The sequence below is a fragment of the Macaca thibetana genome, chromosome 13, assembly GCF_024542745.1.
Source record: "Macaca thibetana thibetana isolate TM-01 chromosome 13, ASM2454274v1, whole genome shotgun sequence".
In the NCBI taxonomy this organism is placed as follows: Eukaryota; Metazoa; Chordata; class Mammalia; order Primates; family Cercopithecidae; genus Macaca; species Macaca thibetana.
The window spans coordinates 79194591-79212829 of NC_065590.1; the positions used below are offsets into that span (position 1 = coordinate 79194591).

Genomic DNA, 18239 nt, shown 5'->3' on the forward strand with positions numbered 1-18239 from the left:
TTTATGTTACTAATAGATTATTCAAAATAAGAGAGAAGATGGAATAAAAGAAGGAAGGTTTAAAAAAAAAAAGAGGGAGAAAGAGAGGAAGGGATACTTCAACAGAGTTGAAGGTTCTAATCAAACATAAACAGAGACCATGGTATAAAAACCATGGACACTCACTGAGCCAAATCCCTTTACTTATCTATTTATGATGTACCAGGTGTCTTTGTGAAGAAACACTCCCCTCCATAATCTAGAAAAGGGATCGGGAAACTACTGCCTACAGGCCAGATCCAGCCCAATGCCTGGGCTGGATAAAATAAAGGTTTATCCTTTACTTTAAAAATAAAGGTTTATCCTTTACTTTAAAAATAAAGGTTGTTTTGCTTTTGTTTTTAGAAGTTCATATTTTTAATTGACAAATAATAACTGTACATATTCACGAAAAACATAGTGATGTTTCTATACACATAATGTATAGTGATCAGATCAGGGTAATTAGCATATCCATCATCTCAAACATGAAAATAAAGTTTTATTGGAACTCAGCCACTCATTCATTTACATATTGTCTGTAGCTGCTTTCATGCTATGAAAGCAGAGTTGAGTAGTTGTGACAGAGACCATATGGCACACAAGTCTAAAATTTTACTATCTTGCCCTTTAGAGAAGCCTGCTGGACCCTGAACTAGAGTGTATTTTTCCCTAAGTCCTGCCTGCTCTCTAGAGAAGGGAGGTGGAACAAGGATGAGGCACTGAGAGCAGCCATGGGCCCACTGCTTAATAAAGAGATAGAAGTTCCCCGCTGAGTGTTCAGACCATCTCACTGCTTTCTTTGTGATTAAGTCTCAAATGCAAATTTTGGCTCAAATTAAGCAAGGATAAATCAGTCTTATTACAGGAGTAAACAGCACCCTACTTTTATGGCACTGTCTTCCCGGTACTCCTTCCTACTTTTAGAAAAGTATGACCACTCCTATTTGATTAGACAGAAATTATTTCCTTTAAGATAAGAAGATGAGGATTCTGTGTGAATTCTTTATGGCCCTTCAAGTACCAGATGACTATTTTGCTTTAAAGCCAGATTTCATAAAACTGTGCTAAAGCAGTCTTTCTCTCTAAAAGCTGATTATTAAGTGTGACTTTACTGAATCCAAAAAATTCCCTGAACTAAAAAGTCTCAAATTCAGAGGAGTTTAGTAATGTGTGGTTTAGAGAAAAACCTGTAAGGTCAGCCTTTGAATTTATATATTCTTATCAGAATCAGAGGCTTTTCAGTATTTCTATCTTACATGTGCTGAAAAAGAATTATAATCAATACATACCACCCTAACAAGCTTGCTGGATTTTAAATAAAGAGAATATTTGGGGGCAATTACCAGTTTCCTTTCTAGCAAACATGTAATGCTAAACGGGCTTCAAGCATTACAAATAGTAAGACAATGCAAGAATTCATCCACAAAAAAATTCCAGTAACATTAATCAGTCTAATGTTCTTCTGGGTGCAGAGAATGCCAAATCCTCCCCTGTTCCTAAGGGCAGATGAGAAGAATGAGAAATTTCAAAACTCTGCCAACTTTTTCAATCTTTAATGGCAAGTCACAAAATGTGACTGTCATACACACACTTTGTTTTTTTAACACTCATGCCATTACCTATTTCTCTTAACTATATAAAAGAATGACAGCACCACTTGAAATGGGTTTTTCCAGGCAAAATTTCCTTTAAACTTTTCCAGGAGAGAACATCGATATAATTATCATATTTAAGCATATCACGAATGAAAACAACTTCTTAAGAAACCTTCTCTATGATTAAGGTCGGGTGCGGTGGCTCACGCCTATAATATCAGCACTTTGGGAGACCCAGGCAGGCAGATCATTTGAGGTCAGGAGTTTGAAACCAGCCTGGCCAACATGATGAAACCCCATCTCTACTAAAAATACAAAAATTAGCCAGGGATGGTGGCACATGCCTGTAATCCCAGCTACTGGGGAAGTTGAGGTATGAGAATTGCCTGAATCCCAGATGCCTGAATCCCAGAGGTGGAGGTGGCACTGAGCCGAGACCATGCCACTACGCTCCAGCCTGGGCGACAGAGCAAGACTCTGTCTATTGAAAAAAAACAAAAACAAAAACAAAAACCTTCTCTATGCTAGCATGCTATCATTTTAGTTGTTTCTTCTTAATAATTTCACTTGATCATTTCAGTTCTTCAAGTTTCCATCCCATTTCCAAAATTCATTTTGTCAGATACTCACAGAGTATATTTTCTAATCATTCATATCCTCATGACACCAACAATCTGGCCTCTATTCTGGTCATCCTACTGAAAGTGTTCTCTCTACTCTCACCATCTCTATCATCCTCACCAATTCAAATGCTGTTTTTCTTGGTTCTAGTTCTTTTAACGGATTTGAGTATTTCCTTCATCATGAACATTTTAAAACCTTGACTTGGCCAGGCACGGTGGCTCATGTCTGCAATCCCAGCACCTTGGGAGGCCAAGGTGGGCAGATCACCTGAGGTCAGAAGTTCAAGACCAGCCTGCCCAATGTGGCAAACTCCCCTCTCTATTAAAAACACAAAAAATTAGCTGGGTGTGGTGGCGGGAGCCTGTAATCCCAGCTAATCAGAAGGCTGAGGCAAAGAAATCGCTTGAACCTGCGAGGCGGAGGTTGCAGTGAGCCGAGATGGTGCCACTATACTCCAGCCTGGGCAACAAGAGCAAAATTCCATTTCAAAAAAAAAAAAAAAAAAAAAAAAACCCACACCTTGACCTTTATGATTCTGAGCTCCTGCTGTCATTCTACATACGACAATTCTCTTCCATTGGATTCTCCAAATTCAGGTTTCTCCATAGTTGTGTGCAAAACTTCCTCCTTCAAAAGGTTCACTTTGGTTTCATTATCCTGCTTCTCTTCCACCTGGACCTTTTAGCACCTCTCTCATTCTAGCTGCCAATAATTAAAATGAGATATTCTGTCAATACCTCTAAATAAACACAGTCTTGGGCAAGTAATTGAATTTTTTTGGACTTCTCCTTATTTTTATGTCAATTAAGTGAATTCTCCAGAAAAAGATGAAAGAGTAGGAATTTCAGAGCCAGAAAGAAGAGCATGAGCAAAGTGACAGCACCAGGAATTCTCAAAGCACTGGAAGGACACTGCAGATGGCTGCCTTTCTGAGACTAAACGCACATTTTGGGAAGCTGCATAAAACAGCACTGCACGGGAGAATGGGCTCTAGAAGCAGCATCCAACAAGTAAGTATTACTCGTTTTGGGAAACGTTACAGGAGACTAACAGTAATACTGCATGAAGACTGGGCACTGAAGAGAATGGGGCCAAGGAAATAAAAGAGGAAGCTCTTACCATGATAACCTAGTTATAAGGGGATTAAGACTACCTGCTAAATGAAGTCTAATCAATCTCCCAGCATTCAGTATCTTCTCAACTTTTTTTTTTTTTTCTTTTTGGTTTTATCTCTCAGTAGTCTCTTGCAGGAAATTTCTCTTGCAACCTAGATTACTACCTACTCCCCAAATCAAGTATGTCCACACAGTCCCACTGCTGACTGCATGATTATCCATCCCTGATCTGTTCCTCCTCCCCTTCCAGCCTTGGAAAGATATGCCACTTCCAGGTCTAGCTAATGCCCAAACTTCGTCATAAATGTTTTATGACCTAATCATTCCAATCCATAACAATCTCACTCTTTTTAAAAGCCTACTGGGCAGGTAGCGTACAAGTTAACACTTCACTATTTATTAGTAAATGTTAACTTATCAATTATATTATAAGGTCTCTGAGGACAATGATTATGCTTGACTTTCCTTTCTGTCATTTGTCTAAACCCAGTATCATTTTATGGCAAGATCAGTACTTAGGTGTTCTGCACAGTACTGCACTCAAAAACCAAGCCAGATTCATTCCAGGTACTCTGCTGCAGCTGTGATAAGCTACTCACAATACTGAGTGGAACTCCAGTTCAAGGTTCTCCTTCTGTTATCCACTGGATCATAGTAAGATCTCCCTGAATACCACACGGCATAGTATAAATCCAGGAAAGTAAAGAAAAGCCTTCTGCCACCCACCGGTACAAGACAGTTAGATTTTAGAGCAAGAGTCACAAATTCACCCACAGGCCATGGCCAAGACATACAAGTGTTCTTGCACAGTGTTTGTAAACAATATTTATCATTGCTTTTACTTAAAAGATAGTCGTTTTTCATATTAACAACAACAACAACAACAAGCCCTGAGATTCTGGGCTCCTTTTAATAACATCTGGATATCTGGCAACACCAGGCCCCAGATTATCAAATGGAAAACAACTCTGTAGCCGTATAGCAGCTGCTGCCTTTAGATGAAGCAGGTACATGCTAGTTCACTCCAGTCCCTACCATTTCCTTTTGTATTGTATCCAGTCAGATTCACTCCCTTTTCAGTACTTGCCCGGCTCCGTTTGCTACTAGGTTTGATTAGAAAGCAGACTGACTCTAAGTAGGTAACCTGCTAGCCAGCATCAGGCTGAGGAGGCTGCTCCTACATCAGATAACCTCAGCACACAAGGACACTCAGAGGCTCTCTTCCATGTTAGTGATCTGCTTAGACCATTGTATAGTTAGATATTCACAACTCTCTGCCTATCCTGGGCTCCTGAACAAATCTAGACACCCTGAACTGAATTCCTGCTTTCTGCCTCTGCTTGGCAGAGTGACCTGGGCTCTGCACTGACTGTGCCCTGACTGATCACTACAGCCACAGTGACTTCAGAAGAAGGATGAGAGCTTCATCTCTTGTATAAATAACCTATTTTAGCTTTTTCACATTCAATTAATTTCCCTGTAGTGTCAAGATTCGGATTCCACAGTGGAACTAAATTGCTACGTGCAATCCATCAGGATGAATGGGCTCAGTGTGTGATGTTAAATAATGCCAATAAAAGTCCAAGTACTTCAGTCATAGTAAATTGGTTACAGCCCTACTTCTAACCTGGGCTAGGGCTCAATGATTTCTAGTTTAGAGATACTCCAACAACAATTTAGCCTACATAAACAGTACGGTCATTTCTCACCCAACAAAAAAAAAGTTAATGTTGATTTTCTTTGCACGGTTATATTTGCCCCATCCACTATCAGCTGGAAATAGTTGCTATTTAACCCTCCAGTTCAGTGGGATCCAATAATTTGCCTCCATATTTTTGTATGATGGTACTGAAGGGGTTCCTAGCTCTAGGATTTTAACTTCACTGTCTTCTGAATAAAACTGGCTCATTATTTTAAGTGACCAATTCAAACACACATCATATTTACAAGTAAGCCTCTCCTCTCCCCTAAAATACTGTATTCTTAGTTTCTGAGCTTCTTGTTCAGAGAATAAAAATGTTAGTAGACAATTCAAACCTTTTCTTTAGCTACTTCTCTATGGAGTATGGTTTTACAGAAAACAGAAGCAAAAACAAAAACACAGCCTTCTTAGCATCATATTGTTAAGTTCACTAATTCTCAGGACAAAAATAAAGACAGGAATACACATACAGCACTTTTCACCACACTCTAAGAAAATTAAGAGCAGCAGCATCTAATGACTAGCTGTTTGTTAAAAGAAAGTATATAATTATAAAATCATCTTTCTTTGATTCAGTAACTGTAGAGAATACTTGCACTTTGATCATTTCTGTAATCTCCTTTTTATGCTAGGACCACGATTTCTCCCCATAAACACAGCAGTTGAGAAGTTCAGGGGTATACAACTGAGCCCAGTGGAACAGATATAAGACAGTTGGTCTATGCCTGATCTGTAGAGTACTAAGTATGGACTGTTTCCTGCTATACAGACCACAGAAGAAGAGGATTTGTATGAAATTTCTCATCTGATCTACATGAGCTCACGCTGGATTTCTACCAGCTGCAAAATAAGAATCCTAACAAATACAGAAATATTTTTCGTGTTTATGTTAGTGATTCATCTGACCCTTTGATTTACCTCAACCAAAAGTTATTTCAGACTCTGAAATCAGGCTTCATCTTCAGAATAAATTCACTCTATCCCCTGTAAGAACTATATATATTTACAATACAATATTAAGGGAAATCATATCACTGAATATTGAATCAGATAATCTAAGCACACAAGGACATTCAGATGCTCTTTTCCCTACTCTATCACCTGTAAGAACCACATATATTTACAATACAATATTAAGGGAAATCATATCACTTGAATGGATTTTTCATTTTAACATAAAATAATTCTATTAGTGGGTAAAATAGGCACACCTGGTAATATGAACTTATGAGTGGATGATGGCCTCATCATAGTGTAATGAAATTTCACTGTAGCAAATCAACAGGGTATGCAGTCAAACTCCAAGCTATCTCAATATTTTCAAGTTCTACCTTCATTTTTATTTGCTTGAAATGATAAGGTAAAACTATATTGATGCTGGTGAAGAGTATCCTAACCCTAGGAATTCAGAAAGTTTACTTTTGTAGTTAGACTATCAATTATAGGCCTAGTAATTAGATGAGGAGCATCCAAATGCAAATAATATGTAAAGCAGCTCCTAAGGCAAACTTCCTTTGAAGAGCGTAGCCAAATGTTACAACAACTTTAGGAAAATACATCTTAAAACCCTCAACAAGTATTCTGGATTGTTTCTAGTGTGCTGGTAGCTTTCTGTTTTTGATTTTTCAGTTGTTGCTTCGTGTTATACAAGAGTTTCTCCTTTCTGGTCGTTGTTGCTTTACTCTTTTTGCATGAACTCTAAAGATCCAGAAAGACATTAGTATTGCAATGTAGATATTTTATCTACAGAAGAGACATTATTTCACAGTAATGCAGGGGTTAAACAATATTACAGCTTTGGCAAATAGATTCCATCTTTCTCTTAACTGACTGGCAAGGAAAATAAGAACAGCATATAAAGTCAGAATTCTTAAAACAAAAATACGATAATTTGATGCTGAAGAGATAAATATGAGATTATGAGCCAATAAACATTTTTTTTTTGACCCTTCAAGAATATGAGCTGAGGCAACATCAATTTCAAATAAACAGGAAGACTGCTGAAACTGATAAGGCACAATAAATTAAAACAAAAGCACTGGAACTGTAAATTGTGGATTAAGGTGATTATATAAATCATGTACTTTCATGTGCTGTTGAACTTGGCTCTAAATGAGCTGAAAGAGAGTTTTAACTGGAATACATGGAGGAGGTCCTGAGTATACACTACAAGGGTTTCTTAGAAGACTGCTTACTAGTCTAACAGAGCACAGTAATTGCCAAAATCAAATTAATTATGCTTGGTTATCACAAATCTAATATATATATATTTTCCACAACCGGACTGTAGAGAAACTGATAGAAATTGATGATTTCCATTCTTTCTTGGACTTTACAATCCTTGGGAACAGAATGCAGAACTAGTCAACTGGAAACTAAAATTGAAAGTTTAATGAACTACAAAACTCTTACGTTTTACTTAGAGAAAAAGAAAATAATTTTATTCTTTAGATGGACTGTATAGACCAGGAACAGTGGCTCACACCTGTAATCCCAACATTTTGGGAGGCTGAGGTGGGGGGACCACTGAGACCCCTTCTCTACAAAAAATAAAAAATTAGCTTGGCACAGTGGTGCATGCCTGCAGTCCCAGTTACTCAGAAGGCTGAGGTGGGAGGATCACTTGAGCTTGGGGGGAGCTATGGTCACACCACTGCACTCCAGCTTGGGTGACGGAGCAAGACCATGTCTCCAAAAAACACAAAGATGGAATGTATTAAAAAAAAATTCCCTAACCTTTTCTATGGTTTATAGTTTATATTCTACTAAATCATACTTATAACCATTATCAGAATTAACATCTACTATTATTTATTGATTAGCACAGCATGCAAGCAAACTTGTACAAAGATTCTGTCTTTTCTTTAGGCAGTTATGAATACCATTAACTCTCTGAACAACATCAAATTAGGAAGGTAGAAATTTTTCTTACACTAGATTGCAATTAAAGAACCACAGGTTCAAATACGGTGCAGAGGGAGGCCAGCCAAATCTTTTTTGTTTGTTTGTTTTTTGTTTTTTGAGATGGAGTCTCACTCTATCACCCAGGCTGGAGTGCAGTGGTTCCATCTTGGCTCACTGCAACCTCTGCCGCCCAGGTTCAAGCAATTCTCCTGCCTCAGCCTCCTGAGCAGCTGGGATTACAGGCGCCTGTCACCATGTCCGGCTAATTTTTGTATTTTTTTAGTGGAGACGGGGTTTCACCACGTTGGCCAGGCTGGTCTCAAACTCCTGACCTCTGGTGATCTGCCCACCTCAGCCTCCCAAAAAGCTGGGATTACAGGTGTGAGCTACCTCACCCAACCAAGGGCCAGAACCTTGAAGGCACTTGCCAGGGTGTTTGTAGAATGGAGTGGTGACTAATATTGCATATTAGATAATTGATATGAGAGTCTTTCATTCCAACAACGTATTAAATAAAAGTGATTTTTCCCAAAATTTAATTCACCTATAATAATTTTATTTTATATGGAAAACTCACTTCTAAATGACTTTTACAGTTACTATTTTAGCTTTTAGGTAACAAAACAGCTCAATGGAACTTCATGTAAGAAACATTTTTAGTAGAATTCATCATCTGAACAAAATGCTGACAAACCAGTCATACAAATATTGAGTTAAATAATTACTTAAAAAGCTCACTTATATTCTCATACTGATAATCATATATTTTTACCTTGAGAAGGTATGTGGGGATATTGCTGAAATCCACTGGCAACTTCAAAAGGAAACGAGCTGAAAATTCACCAGTCTGTAAAAAGAAAGTTATAATAATAAGATTAAAATCAAAAATAGATTATGAAGTGACAATTATAGCCAAGGCCACAAGTTCAACCTGTTCAAAATGCAGGCATCTTCAATTTGGTTTTCCTAACATTAGGCAAGAAAAGAAGGTTGGAAAAGTAGGGGAGGATCAAAAAGAGTTCTTAAATTATTAGTTACTAAAAAGCACAATTTGAATTTTTTAAATCTGCATTTTAAATGTACAATAAAATTATAATGTAGCAGTGTTGCCTTTTTGTTTCTTAAAAGTATGAAAAGAATATACAAATGTATGATTATTATTTTTTTAATCCCAAACAATAAAGACAGACCTACCCCTTTGATTCATTTGTCTTTTTATTAAAGCATTCAGAGCATATCACTAATATTTATAAACCACAAAGCTGATGGCATACACTACCACCCTTTTTGTAGTATGTCTGGAAGTACCTGCAAAGGTCAAACTTCTACCTAGCAGTGGGTATTCAAAATAAGTTTCCCATCTCCTGAGAGTCCACTATATCATTATCATTAACTGATGTTTTTTCCTAACTCCCTCCATGAACTGATCTCTATAGAAAAGAGGTACAGAGGTTTGGCGATTTAAAACATTTAACTAAGCTATAAATAATGACTTTTATTTGCTAAAACAGAAAACTCATTTAAAAGAAAAACGTTTGCCTCTCAATTTTTATGATAGGAAAGCCTAGGGAATCACTTTGTCATAGTCTAGAGGAGGACTTTTCCAACTAGGTCATGCAGAGATCTAGCGGTGCTAGAGAACCTCTGCAAAGGCAACCAAGATGTGTCCTGACCTGGTGGAATCCTCAGTCTTCCATCCTGTCTCACCGCCAGTGTGCAGCTCAGCCTGGCATTTTGACATGGCATGGTGTGTTTTACTTAGACATATTTGAAAGAAGAACTCCACAAATGATCCAGAACTACTCAGAGTGGATGTCCATCCTTTTCATATTGTAACTACCAAAGAGTTCCCACTCTTTAAAAAATGAGCAGCACAAACTCCCGCAAACACATCTTAAAACGTGGCAAGCGTTTACAAATATTTTTATGAGTGGGTGGATGAATGCACCTAGGCACACATGCATACATAGCACTTTAGACAATTTCTACAAACACCCTAGCAAGTGGCTTCAAGGTTCTGGCCCTTGCCTGGGCATGGTGGCTCATGCCTGTAATCCCAGCACTTTGGGAGGCCAAGGCAGGCAGATCACCTGAGGTCAGGACATTGAGACCAGCCTGGCCAACACGGTAAAACCCCATCTTCACTAAAGAATACAATAATTAGTCAGGTGTGGTGGCACGTGCCTGTAGTCCCAGCTACTCGAGAGGCTGAGGCAGGAGAATCACTTGAACCTGGGAGGCAGAGTTTGCAGTGAGCCGATATTGCACCACTGCACTCCAGCCTGGGCAACAAGAGCGAAACTCCATCTCAAAAAACAAAAAAGGTTATGGCCCTAATTTTAAAACTCTGATCTAAAACCTAGAAAATACAGACAGAAATATAAACCTTGAGCTCTGAAGAGAATAATAATAACTAATATCTGCCTAAATGTTGTTTGTTTTACCGCTCACAACATCTTTTAACTTACACCAACCTCTGGCTAAGGACAGAGCATTTCTTCATTACCATAAGCCTAACCCTGTGACACACAAGGTAGGAATGAGAGTTGAATGGACAGAATCAAAGCTGAGGCAAGCCAGAGAGAGTGACAGAAGCCACTGTGCCACCAGGAATGCCAATGGTGAGAAACAGGATGGATGCTCAGAGCTGAGTAGCTATTCTCAGTATTGAATGCCATTATGTGCAGGCTACTCACAACTCAACACTTGAGAGAATACTTAAGAGCCACTAAGGATCTACAAATAGCTCATCATGGTGGGTGGGAGAAGGTTTGTGAGATCCTATTATAATTCTTGCCTTCTGTTATAGTCCAAGATTACCAAAAGGTGTGGTTTTGGTATTATGTTAAGCTCCTAGATGACTCTAAAACTAACATACTCTGGTAAGTGTGGTTCTTTGGAACAAGACACAGCTAAACCTAAAAATGTCTGTTTTTAAGTACAAGGGGTCATACTTTGAAAGGGGTAAGTGTAGAGGCAACAATAACAGCATAGAGTTAAATGGGAGCTTCTAAGACGGACGCCTAGCCCAATGAGAGTTTGGGGGTGTAGAAGGAAAGACAGAAAAGTCTTCCCTTAGCGCTGTGTACAGTGCTACAGAAGAAGGACCACTCATGAAAGAATACATGCTCCAGGCCGGGCGCAGTGGCTCACGCCTGTAATACCAGCACTTTGCGAGGCCAAGGCAGGTGGATCACAAGGTCAGGAGTTCAAGACCAGCCTGACCAATATGGTAAACCCTGTCCCTACTAAAAATATAAAAATTAGCCAGGCACAGTGGCATGTGCCTGCAATCCCAGCTACTGGGGAGGCTAAGGCAGGAGAATCACTTGAACCCAGGGGAGGCGGAGGTTGCAGTGAGCTGAGATCGCACCACTGCACTCCAGCCTGAGAGACAGAGCAAGACTCTGTCTAAAAAAAGAAAAAAAAAAAAAAAATCATGCTCCCAACAACTGTCCACATTCTCTTTCTCCTATATAATTAATTTTCCCTTCTTTACTCAATCACTTTCATCAGCATGTAAACATCATTTTTTAAATGTCTCCATTCACTTCATATCCCTCTTCAGCTCCCATTTCATTTCTCTGTTTTACTTTAAAAAATAATCCCCTGTAAAAAATTAACCTATATTTGAGGTCTACATTTCCTCTTTTATTATTTTCTCTTAAGTCCTCATCAGTCAGCCTTTCCCCACCACCACTCCACCAAAACAGTTCCTCAAGGTCACCAATGACCTCTCCATTGCCAAATTCAATGATCATTTCTCAGTCTTCATCTTAGTGTTCTATCAGCAGCATTTTGACACAGCTAATCACTCCTTTCCTGGAACATTCTTTACTTGGTTTCCAGAATCCCAGTTTCTCTACTTCACTGGCCCTCCCTCTGGTCTCCTCAACCCTTGAATATTGGAGATTGGGGTATGCCTGGGCTTAACTCTAAGACCGCCTTTCTTTATTTACATGCCCAGATGATCTCATCCAGGCTCATGACTTTAAATAAAGTATATGCTGATCATTCCCAACTTGTGTATCTCCATCCCAGACCCTTTTTTTAATTCAAATTTCACTTATCCAACTCCTGTCAACAAAACTCAATTCCTGATTGTGTGCTCTTCTCTTGGTATTTATTCCTCATTTCAGTAAATGGCAATTCCATCCTTTCAGTTACTCAGGCCAAAAACCTAGAATCATTTTTGACTCCTATCTTTCCCTCTCACCTCACATTCAAAGTGGTGGCAAATCTTGTTAACTCTCCCTTCAAAATATATGAGTCTCCCTTCAAAATACTGACTTTTGGACTCTCCCTTCAAAACATATCCTGAGTCCAACCACTTTTCACCACCTCTATAACCACCTGATCTGAACCACCTTTATCTCTAAGCCTGGACAACTGCAATTGCCCCTAACTGTGTCAGCCCTTGTTCGCCTGCAGTTTATTCTCATGACAACAGGCAGAGTGATTCTTTCAACACATCACTTGGATTCTAATCCTCATTTGCTCAAAACTATCAAATGGTCAGGATTTAGCTCCTTTACAGAATAATTTGACAAGGTAACAATTGAGCAAAGATGGAAAGAGGGTAAGAAACAAACCATGTGGAACTGAAGGAAAAACACCCCAGGCAAAGAGACCAAGTATAAAAAGGGTTGATGCAGGAGTGTGTCTCTGTGTTCAGGGGATGGCAAGAAGGTCAGGGTTACAGGAGCAAATAAGCACTAACACGGATCAAAGTCACCCAGAAACTCTCTCTTCCATGGTATGAGCAATTTCTAAACCCCTGGAGGACGTGCAACAATCATTCATAAAATCAGTGCATGAGAAAATGGCTACTACATCTATGTGGAACAACTGTGAAGTCATTCCTGGGGATGTTGAGGCAAGCTTTTAAAAAGTACCATGGGATTCAAAGAGTTTGGGGAAGGGAGTTGGAGGGATGATGATAAACCAAACTCAAGTTTTTTCTTAATTTTCAGTTTATAAAGCAAACCACCTACCAATAAATAAATAGCCATTACACTACCTAAAAATGTCAACCTGTAACCTGTAAATTAAAATGGAATTTTAAAACTTTTAAACTCAGAGGTGTGTGTATATATATATGACTTTTTTTTACATATACATACATATATAAACAACAACAAAAGTGAAATGTAGGATTTTAAAAGTTAAAATAACTCTTGTACATATACGGTAATAGGAAAGATAATTGCATATTTAGCACTTGGACTCATTTGAACTGCTAGTTATTTTAGTCCATGCACTGCATTTTAGCTCTTTTGCCCTATTTTAGTTTGTACAATATATTTTTATTCTACCAGCTATTTTAGACCAACATTCTTTTAAAAACTCTCAGATGATCCCTACTTTATTTCTTCTCAAAATGTTGATCCTAGAATTAATATAAATTTGTGTTTATTGGCAACAGGCTGATTTACACAACTAATGTCATACTGAAAGAAATGTTGGTCCCAGGACTAATATAAATTTTTGTTTATCAGAAACAGGCTGATTTACACAACTAAATTCATAATAAAAGAAATAATACTATGAAGGGAATTTGGGAAATCATAAAAAGCACTTTATGATTGCCAATTTTCAAGCCTATCATACATTCCTTATTTTGCCATTGGAAGAACAAAGAAAACTCAGCACTTGTTTCTGACAGCAGTGGAAATGTTGAACACTAAGACTCAAGAATTCAGTTTTCCATTCTGGCACTGATTTTCCTTATGACCTATAAGCCAATCATCTTCTGTGAAACTGAGTACACGATAATTTTAAAACAATCTTAATGTAAAATAAAGTTATAACCCATAAATGAAGAGCAAAACAAGTGAAAAATCCTTGTTCGACCTCAGATAATGACTTTTCATGTGGTTTTATATTTGAATTTCCAACGGTTATTCAAGCAATTTATGGTCACTCAGTTGTAATGTCAAAGATTGCTTTCACAGCAATCTTTCCTGTAAGCTGAAAATGAGACATTTAGATGCCGCCAAGTGAACAGAATAATTTGATTTTTTTTTTTTTTTTTTTTGTGAGTCCTTGGTCAAAATCTTCTCTTGGATAGATGTAGAAAATTATCTAACCTATGACTGTTAAAATGTCAGCCTTTCTGCCAACTGTCTTAATGGCAATTTCCCCAGCATTAGCAATAAATATGTGCATCTTTCCTTTTTTCAAGTTATAGTACATTGGCAAGTAACTTAAACTAACAAGACTCTGAGTTTTGGCAATTTATTAGGTCTAAGCTTTTCTTCTGGTAATCACAGCTGTGACAGTTTTCTTCTCCTTTTAGAAGTAACAGGTAGACATTTTGTGCAGAATGGAGTCCAAGTTCAGGTTGCTCTGTAAGGGAAAATTTTACTTCCTTTCTTGGAGACACTTCCCTCATCAACAAACAAGCGTTTTATCTGAAATCGACTGTTCTTACCACTTAGACAGCTAAAAGCTAAGAAACACTCGAGTGATTATAACTTTAGCTGGGTGACAAACTGGTAAGGCTGATTCTTCAAATGGACTCTGAAAACCAGTAAGCCTAAATCTGGAGATTGTTCCGTAGCACATGCATAAATATACACTACATGTGAAAAGGAAAGCCAGAGTTAGTCTAACTAGAATTTTATAATTTACAAAATGTTTTCTAAGATATGTCATTTAATTATCCCCAAAACCCTGCTTGGTAGATACAATTCATTTATACTCAGAAATGAGAAAACTGAGGCCTAGAATAGTCAAGAAACTTGCCTATAGTGATTGAGAGAGTAACAGTTACAGAGCTCAACCCCAAGACTCAAGGTGTATTCATCCATTCATGAGTATGTATTAAGGGCCTGAAATGTGTCAGGCACTCTGCTAGGCATTGCAAACTGGTGAGTAAAAGAGACAGGACCACTGCCCTCATGGAGCTTATAGTCTAGTAGGTGAGTCAGATATGAATCAAAATAATCACTCCTATCAATTATAACCTGTGTGGAGAAATGGGAACATTTAAACACTGTTAGTGGGAATGTAAGTTAGTTCAGGCAGGTGGAAAGCAGTTTGAAGATTTCTCAAAGAACTAAAAATAGAATTACTGTTTGATCCAGCAATCCTACTACTGGATACATACCCAAAGGAAAATAAATCGCTCTACCAAAAGGACACCTGCACTTGTATGTTTATTACAGCACTGTTCACAATAGCAAAGACATGGAAACTACCTAGGTGCCCATCAATGGTGAATTGGATTTTTAAAATGTGGTAATATATACCATAGAATACAACATAGAAATTAAGAAAGAACAAAATCATGTCCTCTGCAGCAATATGGACGTAGCTGGAGGTCATTATTCTAAGGAAATTAATGCAGAAACAGAAAACCACATACCACATGTTCTCACTTCTAAGTAGAAGCTAAACACTGAGTACACACGGACATAACGATGGGAACAACAGACACTGGGGATTCCAAAAGGGGGGAGGAAAAAAGAGGACAAGAGTTGAAAAACTTCCTATTGAGTACTATGTTCACTGTTTGGGTGGCAGCATCAACAGACACCAAAACCTTAACATCACACAACATAACCCTGTAATAAACCTGTACATGTACTCTCTGAATATAAAATAAAAAATAAATAAAATAAATTATAACCTGTGATAAATGCTATCAAAAGGCACAGTGCTCTGAGAGCAAATTCCAGGAGGAAATGAACCATCTAGGGCTGGGGGCTCATTACTTGGAGGGAATTTTTTTAAAGCTAAGTCAAAAGACCACATGGAAAAACAAAACACTAGGCAGGAAAAGTCTAAAGAAGAAACGCAATGAGAGGGAACTATATATAAAGCATAATTTTTCTCTGGTCATTTAAGATTTTCTCTTTTTGTCTGGTTATCAGTATTTTTACTATAATGTTTTTAGTTTTTCCTTGCATTTATCCCAGCAGAGGTTTGTTGAGCTTCTTGAATCTGTAAATTTCTGTCTTTCACCATGGAAATGTGTTATTTCATCAAATGCTTTCCTGCCTTCTCCCTTTCTCTTCCCCTTCTAGGACTCCCGTTTCTTGTATATTAAACATTTTGATACTATCCCATAATATCAAGGCTCTGCTTTCCTTTCTTCCAAGTATCAATGTCCATCCAGTATCTGCCTGCTTTGATCACTCTCTAGTGTTCTCAGGCAAATGGCTTTATATTTTGCTCAGAGCTCTGAGCTGTTGTGAAGAGTCAGGTCAACAGGAGCTACTTGGCCATTACAAAAAGTGCAACTTGACAGAAATCTACAAATATTTTAATATACTGTTGACAATACTATGGAGAAACAACCACTTTCATATATTGCTGCTGGGTTAATAAACCTGTATAAATTTTACAAAAGTTACTTTGACAATAAAATTATGAACACACAATCTTTGATCCAGCAATTCCACTTCTAATTATTTATCTTACAGACATACCTGAACACATGCAAAGTAACATATATACAATATTATTTATTACAGTATTGTCCATAACAGTGAAAGATTAGAAGCAAACTTAATATCCAATAATAGAGCTCAGATGTAATAAATTATGATTCAATTATACAATGTAATAATATACAACTGTAAAAAAAGAACAAGGGTGTTCTATATATGTTTATACAGAAAAAATCTCTGAGCTACATTAAGTCAAAAGGAAGATCCAAAACAGTGCATAATATATGTTACCATTTACATAAAAAGGGGGAATATATATTAATATTTCCTTATATATGTACAAACTAACTGAAAATCTATACTAGAAAAAAGTTATATTAGTGCTTACCTGGATAGGAGGAAAGTGGTATGATTTGGGTGGACAAAGGACAAAGATGGGAGGGAGACTTTTCATGATATTACTTTACATAGACTTTGATTTTTGAACAATATGAATACACTATCCATTCAAAAAAATTTTAAGGAGTTAAAAAAATAAAACTAAAAGCACATATAATGAAATGTCCACAATTCAGGCATTATTCATTCATTCATTCATTGAACAAATATTTACTGAGCACATACTGTGCCAAGTACTAGGCTAGAAAATGGAGAATTTAAGACAAAACAGTCTATATGTCCTCAGGGAACTTAAAGTCTATTTTGACTAGACTGGCAATTAAACAAAACAGTACGATGTGGTAAGTGTTTTGACAAAGATAATTCACAGGACACTTTGGAAGTAATTTAGTCAGGACACTTAGTTTCCAGTGACAGAAGAACTCCAATTCAAACTAACTTGAACAAATAAAAGAGAATTTATTGAAAGGATATGAGGGATCTCATGAAACGTAGGGATAAAAACATAGCATGGCCTCAGTTCCAAGGATTCTAATACCCACAGAATTTTCTCTTAGTCTCTTGTCTCTGCTGTCTCTGTACTTCATTTTCCTTTCTATTTGCCAGCTTCTGATTCTTTTGACCAGATGTTATTAGCAAAAAGTTCCCAGATTTACAGGTTACAGACCAATTACTCATACAGAAACCGATCTCATTCCCTCAGTACTAACTCCAAATTCCCAGGGAAGAATTCTGTTTGGCTTAGGTGAGCCTCCCTGATCTAATCAACACATTTCCACAGTTCTTTGAAGTAAAAAATGGTACCATAAATTCTTGAAAATAATTGAAAAACTAGGAAACTCTTTTCTGAGAAGGAAACAGATTGCATCATTTGTACATTTCCAAAAACAATTTTTTAAACACCTGAAGAGTTTTTGTACAGAATACTTGAAATGTAGGATTCTTTTTGTCTTTTGCCTTTTAGTACACGAGAAAAAAAAGGCACTAAAACCCGCCTCAGCTGGTCCTTCGACAACACTTGTCCATTTCTTTCATGGCGAGAATACTGTGCAAGGAGTGCACCATACATCGAAATGGCCACCAAAGAGATGGAGCAATGCACCCATCATTTCAGAACAAATGAGTGGCCTCACAAAGATGAGCAAGGTGGCACAATTAGAGTCCTTCCTCACATGCTGTTCTGAAAAGTATAGGCAAAGGAAATGGAAAGGATTTCCTTTGCGTTTCGTATGCTTCCTGAAAATAAGGTCTTTTCCACTCGATGCATCCTGCTGCTGAAAGAAACTTGAATTTCCTACTGATGCCTCTACTATTTAAAAAACAAGAACAGAGTTCCTTTGGAATATCAGCATGATTTTAAAAGTTATCATCTACACCTTTAATATCTTGAGATATAAAGTAATTTAGATAGTCACACACTACTTTTTATTAATAAGGTTAAAATCCAGAGATATAAGCTATTGTAAGCAAGATCTTAAGTATT

At 37.5% G+C, this 18239-nt stretch overlaps 1 protein-coding gene across 6 annotated transcripts in view; it reads right to left on the bottom strand.

Moving 5' to 3' along the window:
* BABAM2 (BRISC and BRCA1 A complex member 2) overlaps positions 1-18239 on the bottom strand; it is a 454559-nt gene that overhangs the window by 282588 nt on the left and 153732 nt on the right. For all 6 annotated transcript variants that reach the window (XM_050754004.1, XM_050754003.1, XM_050754001.1 and 3 more), the window contains one exon: positions 8734-8808. In XM_050754004.1, coding sequence (XP_050609961.1) covers positions 8734-8808 — 75 coding nt within the window. The remainder of the gene's footprint in view (positions 1-8733; positions 8809-18239) is intronic.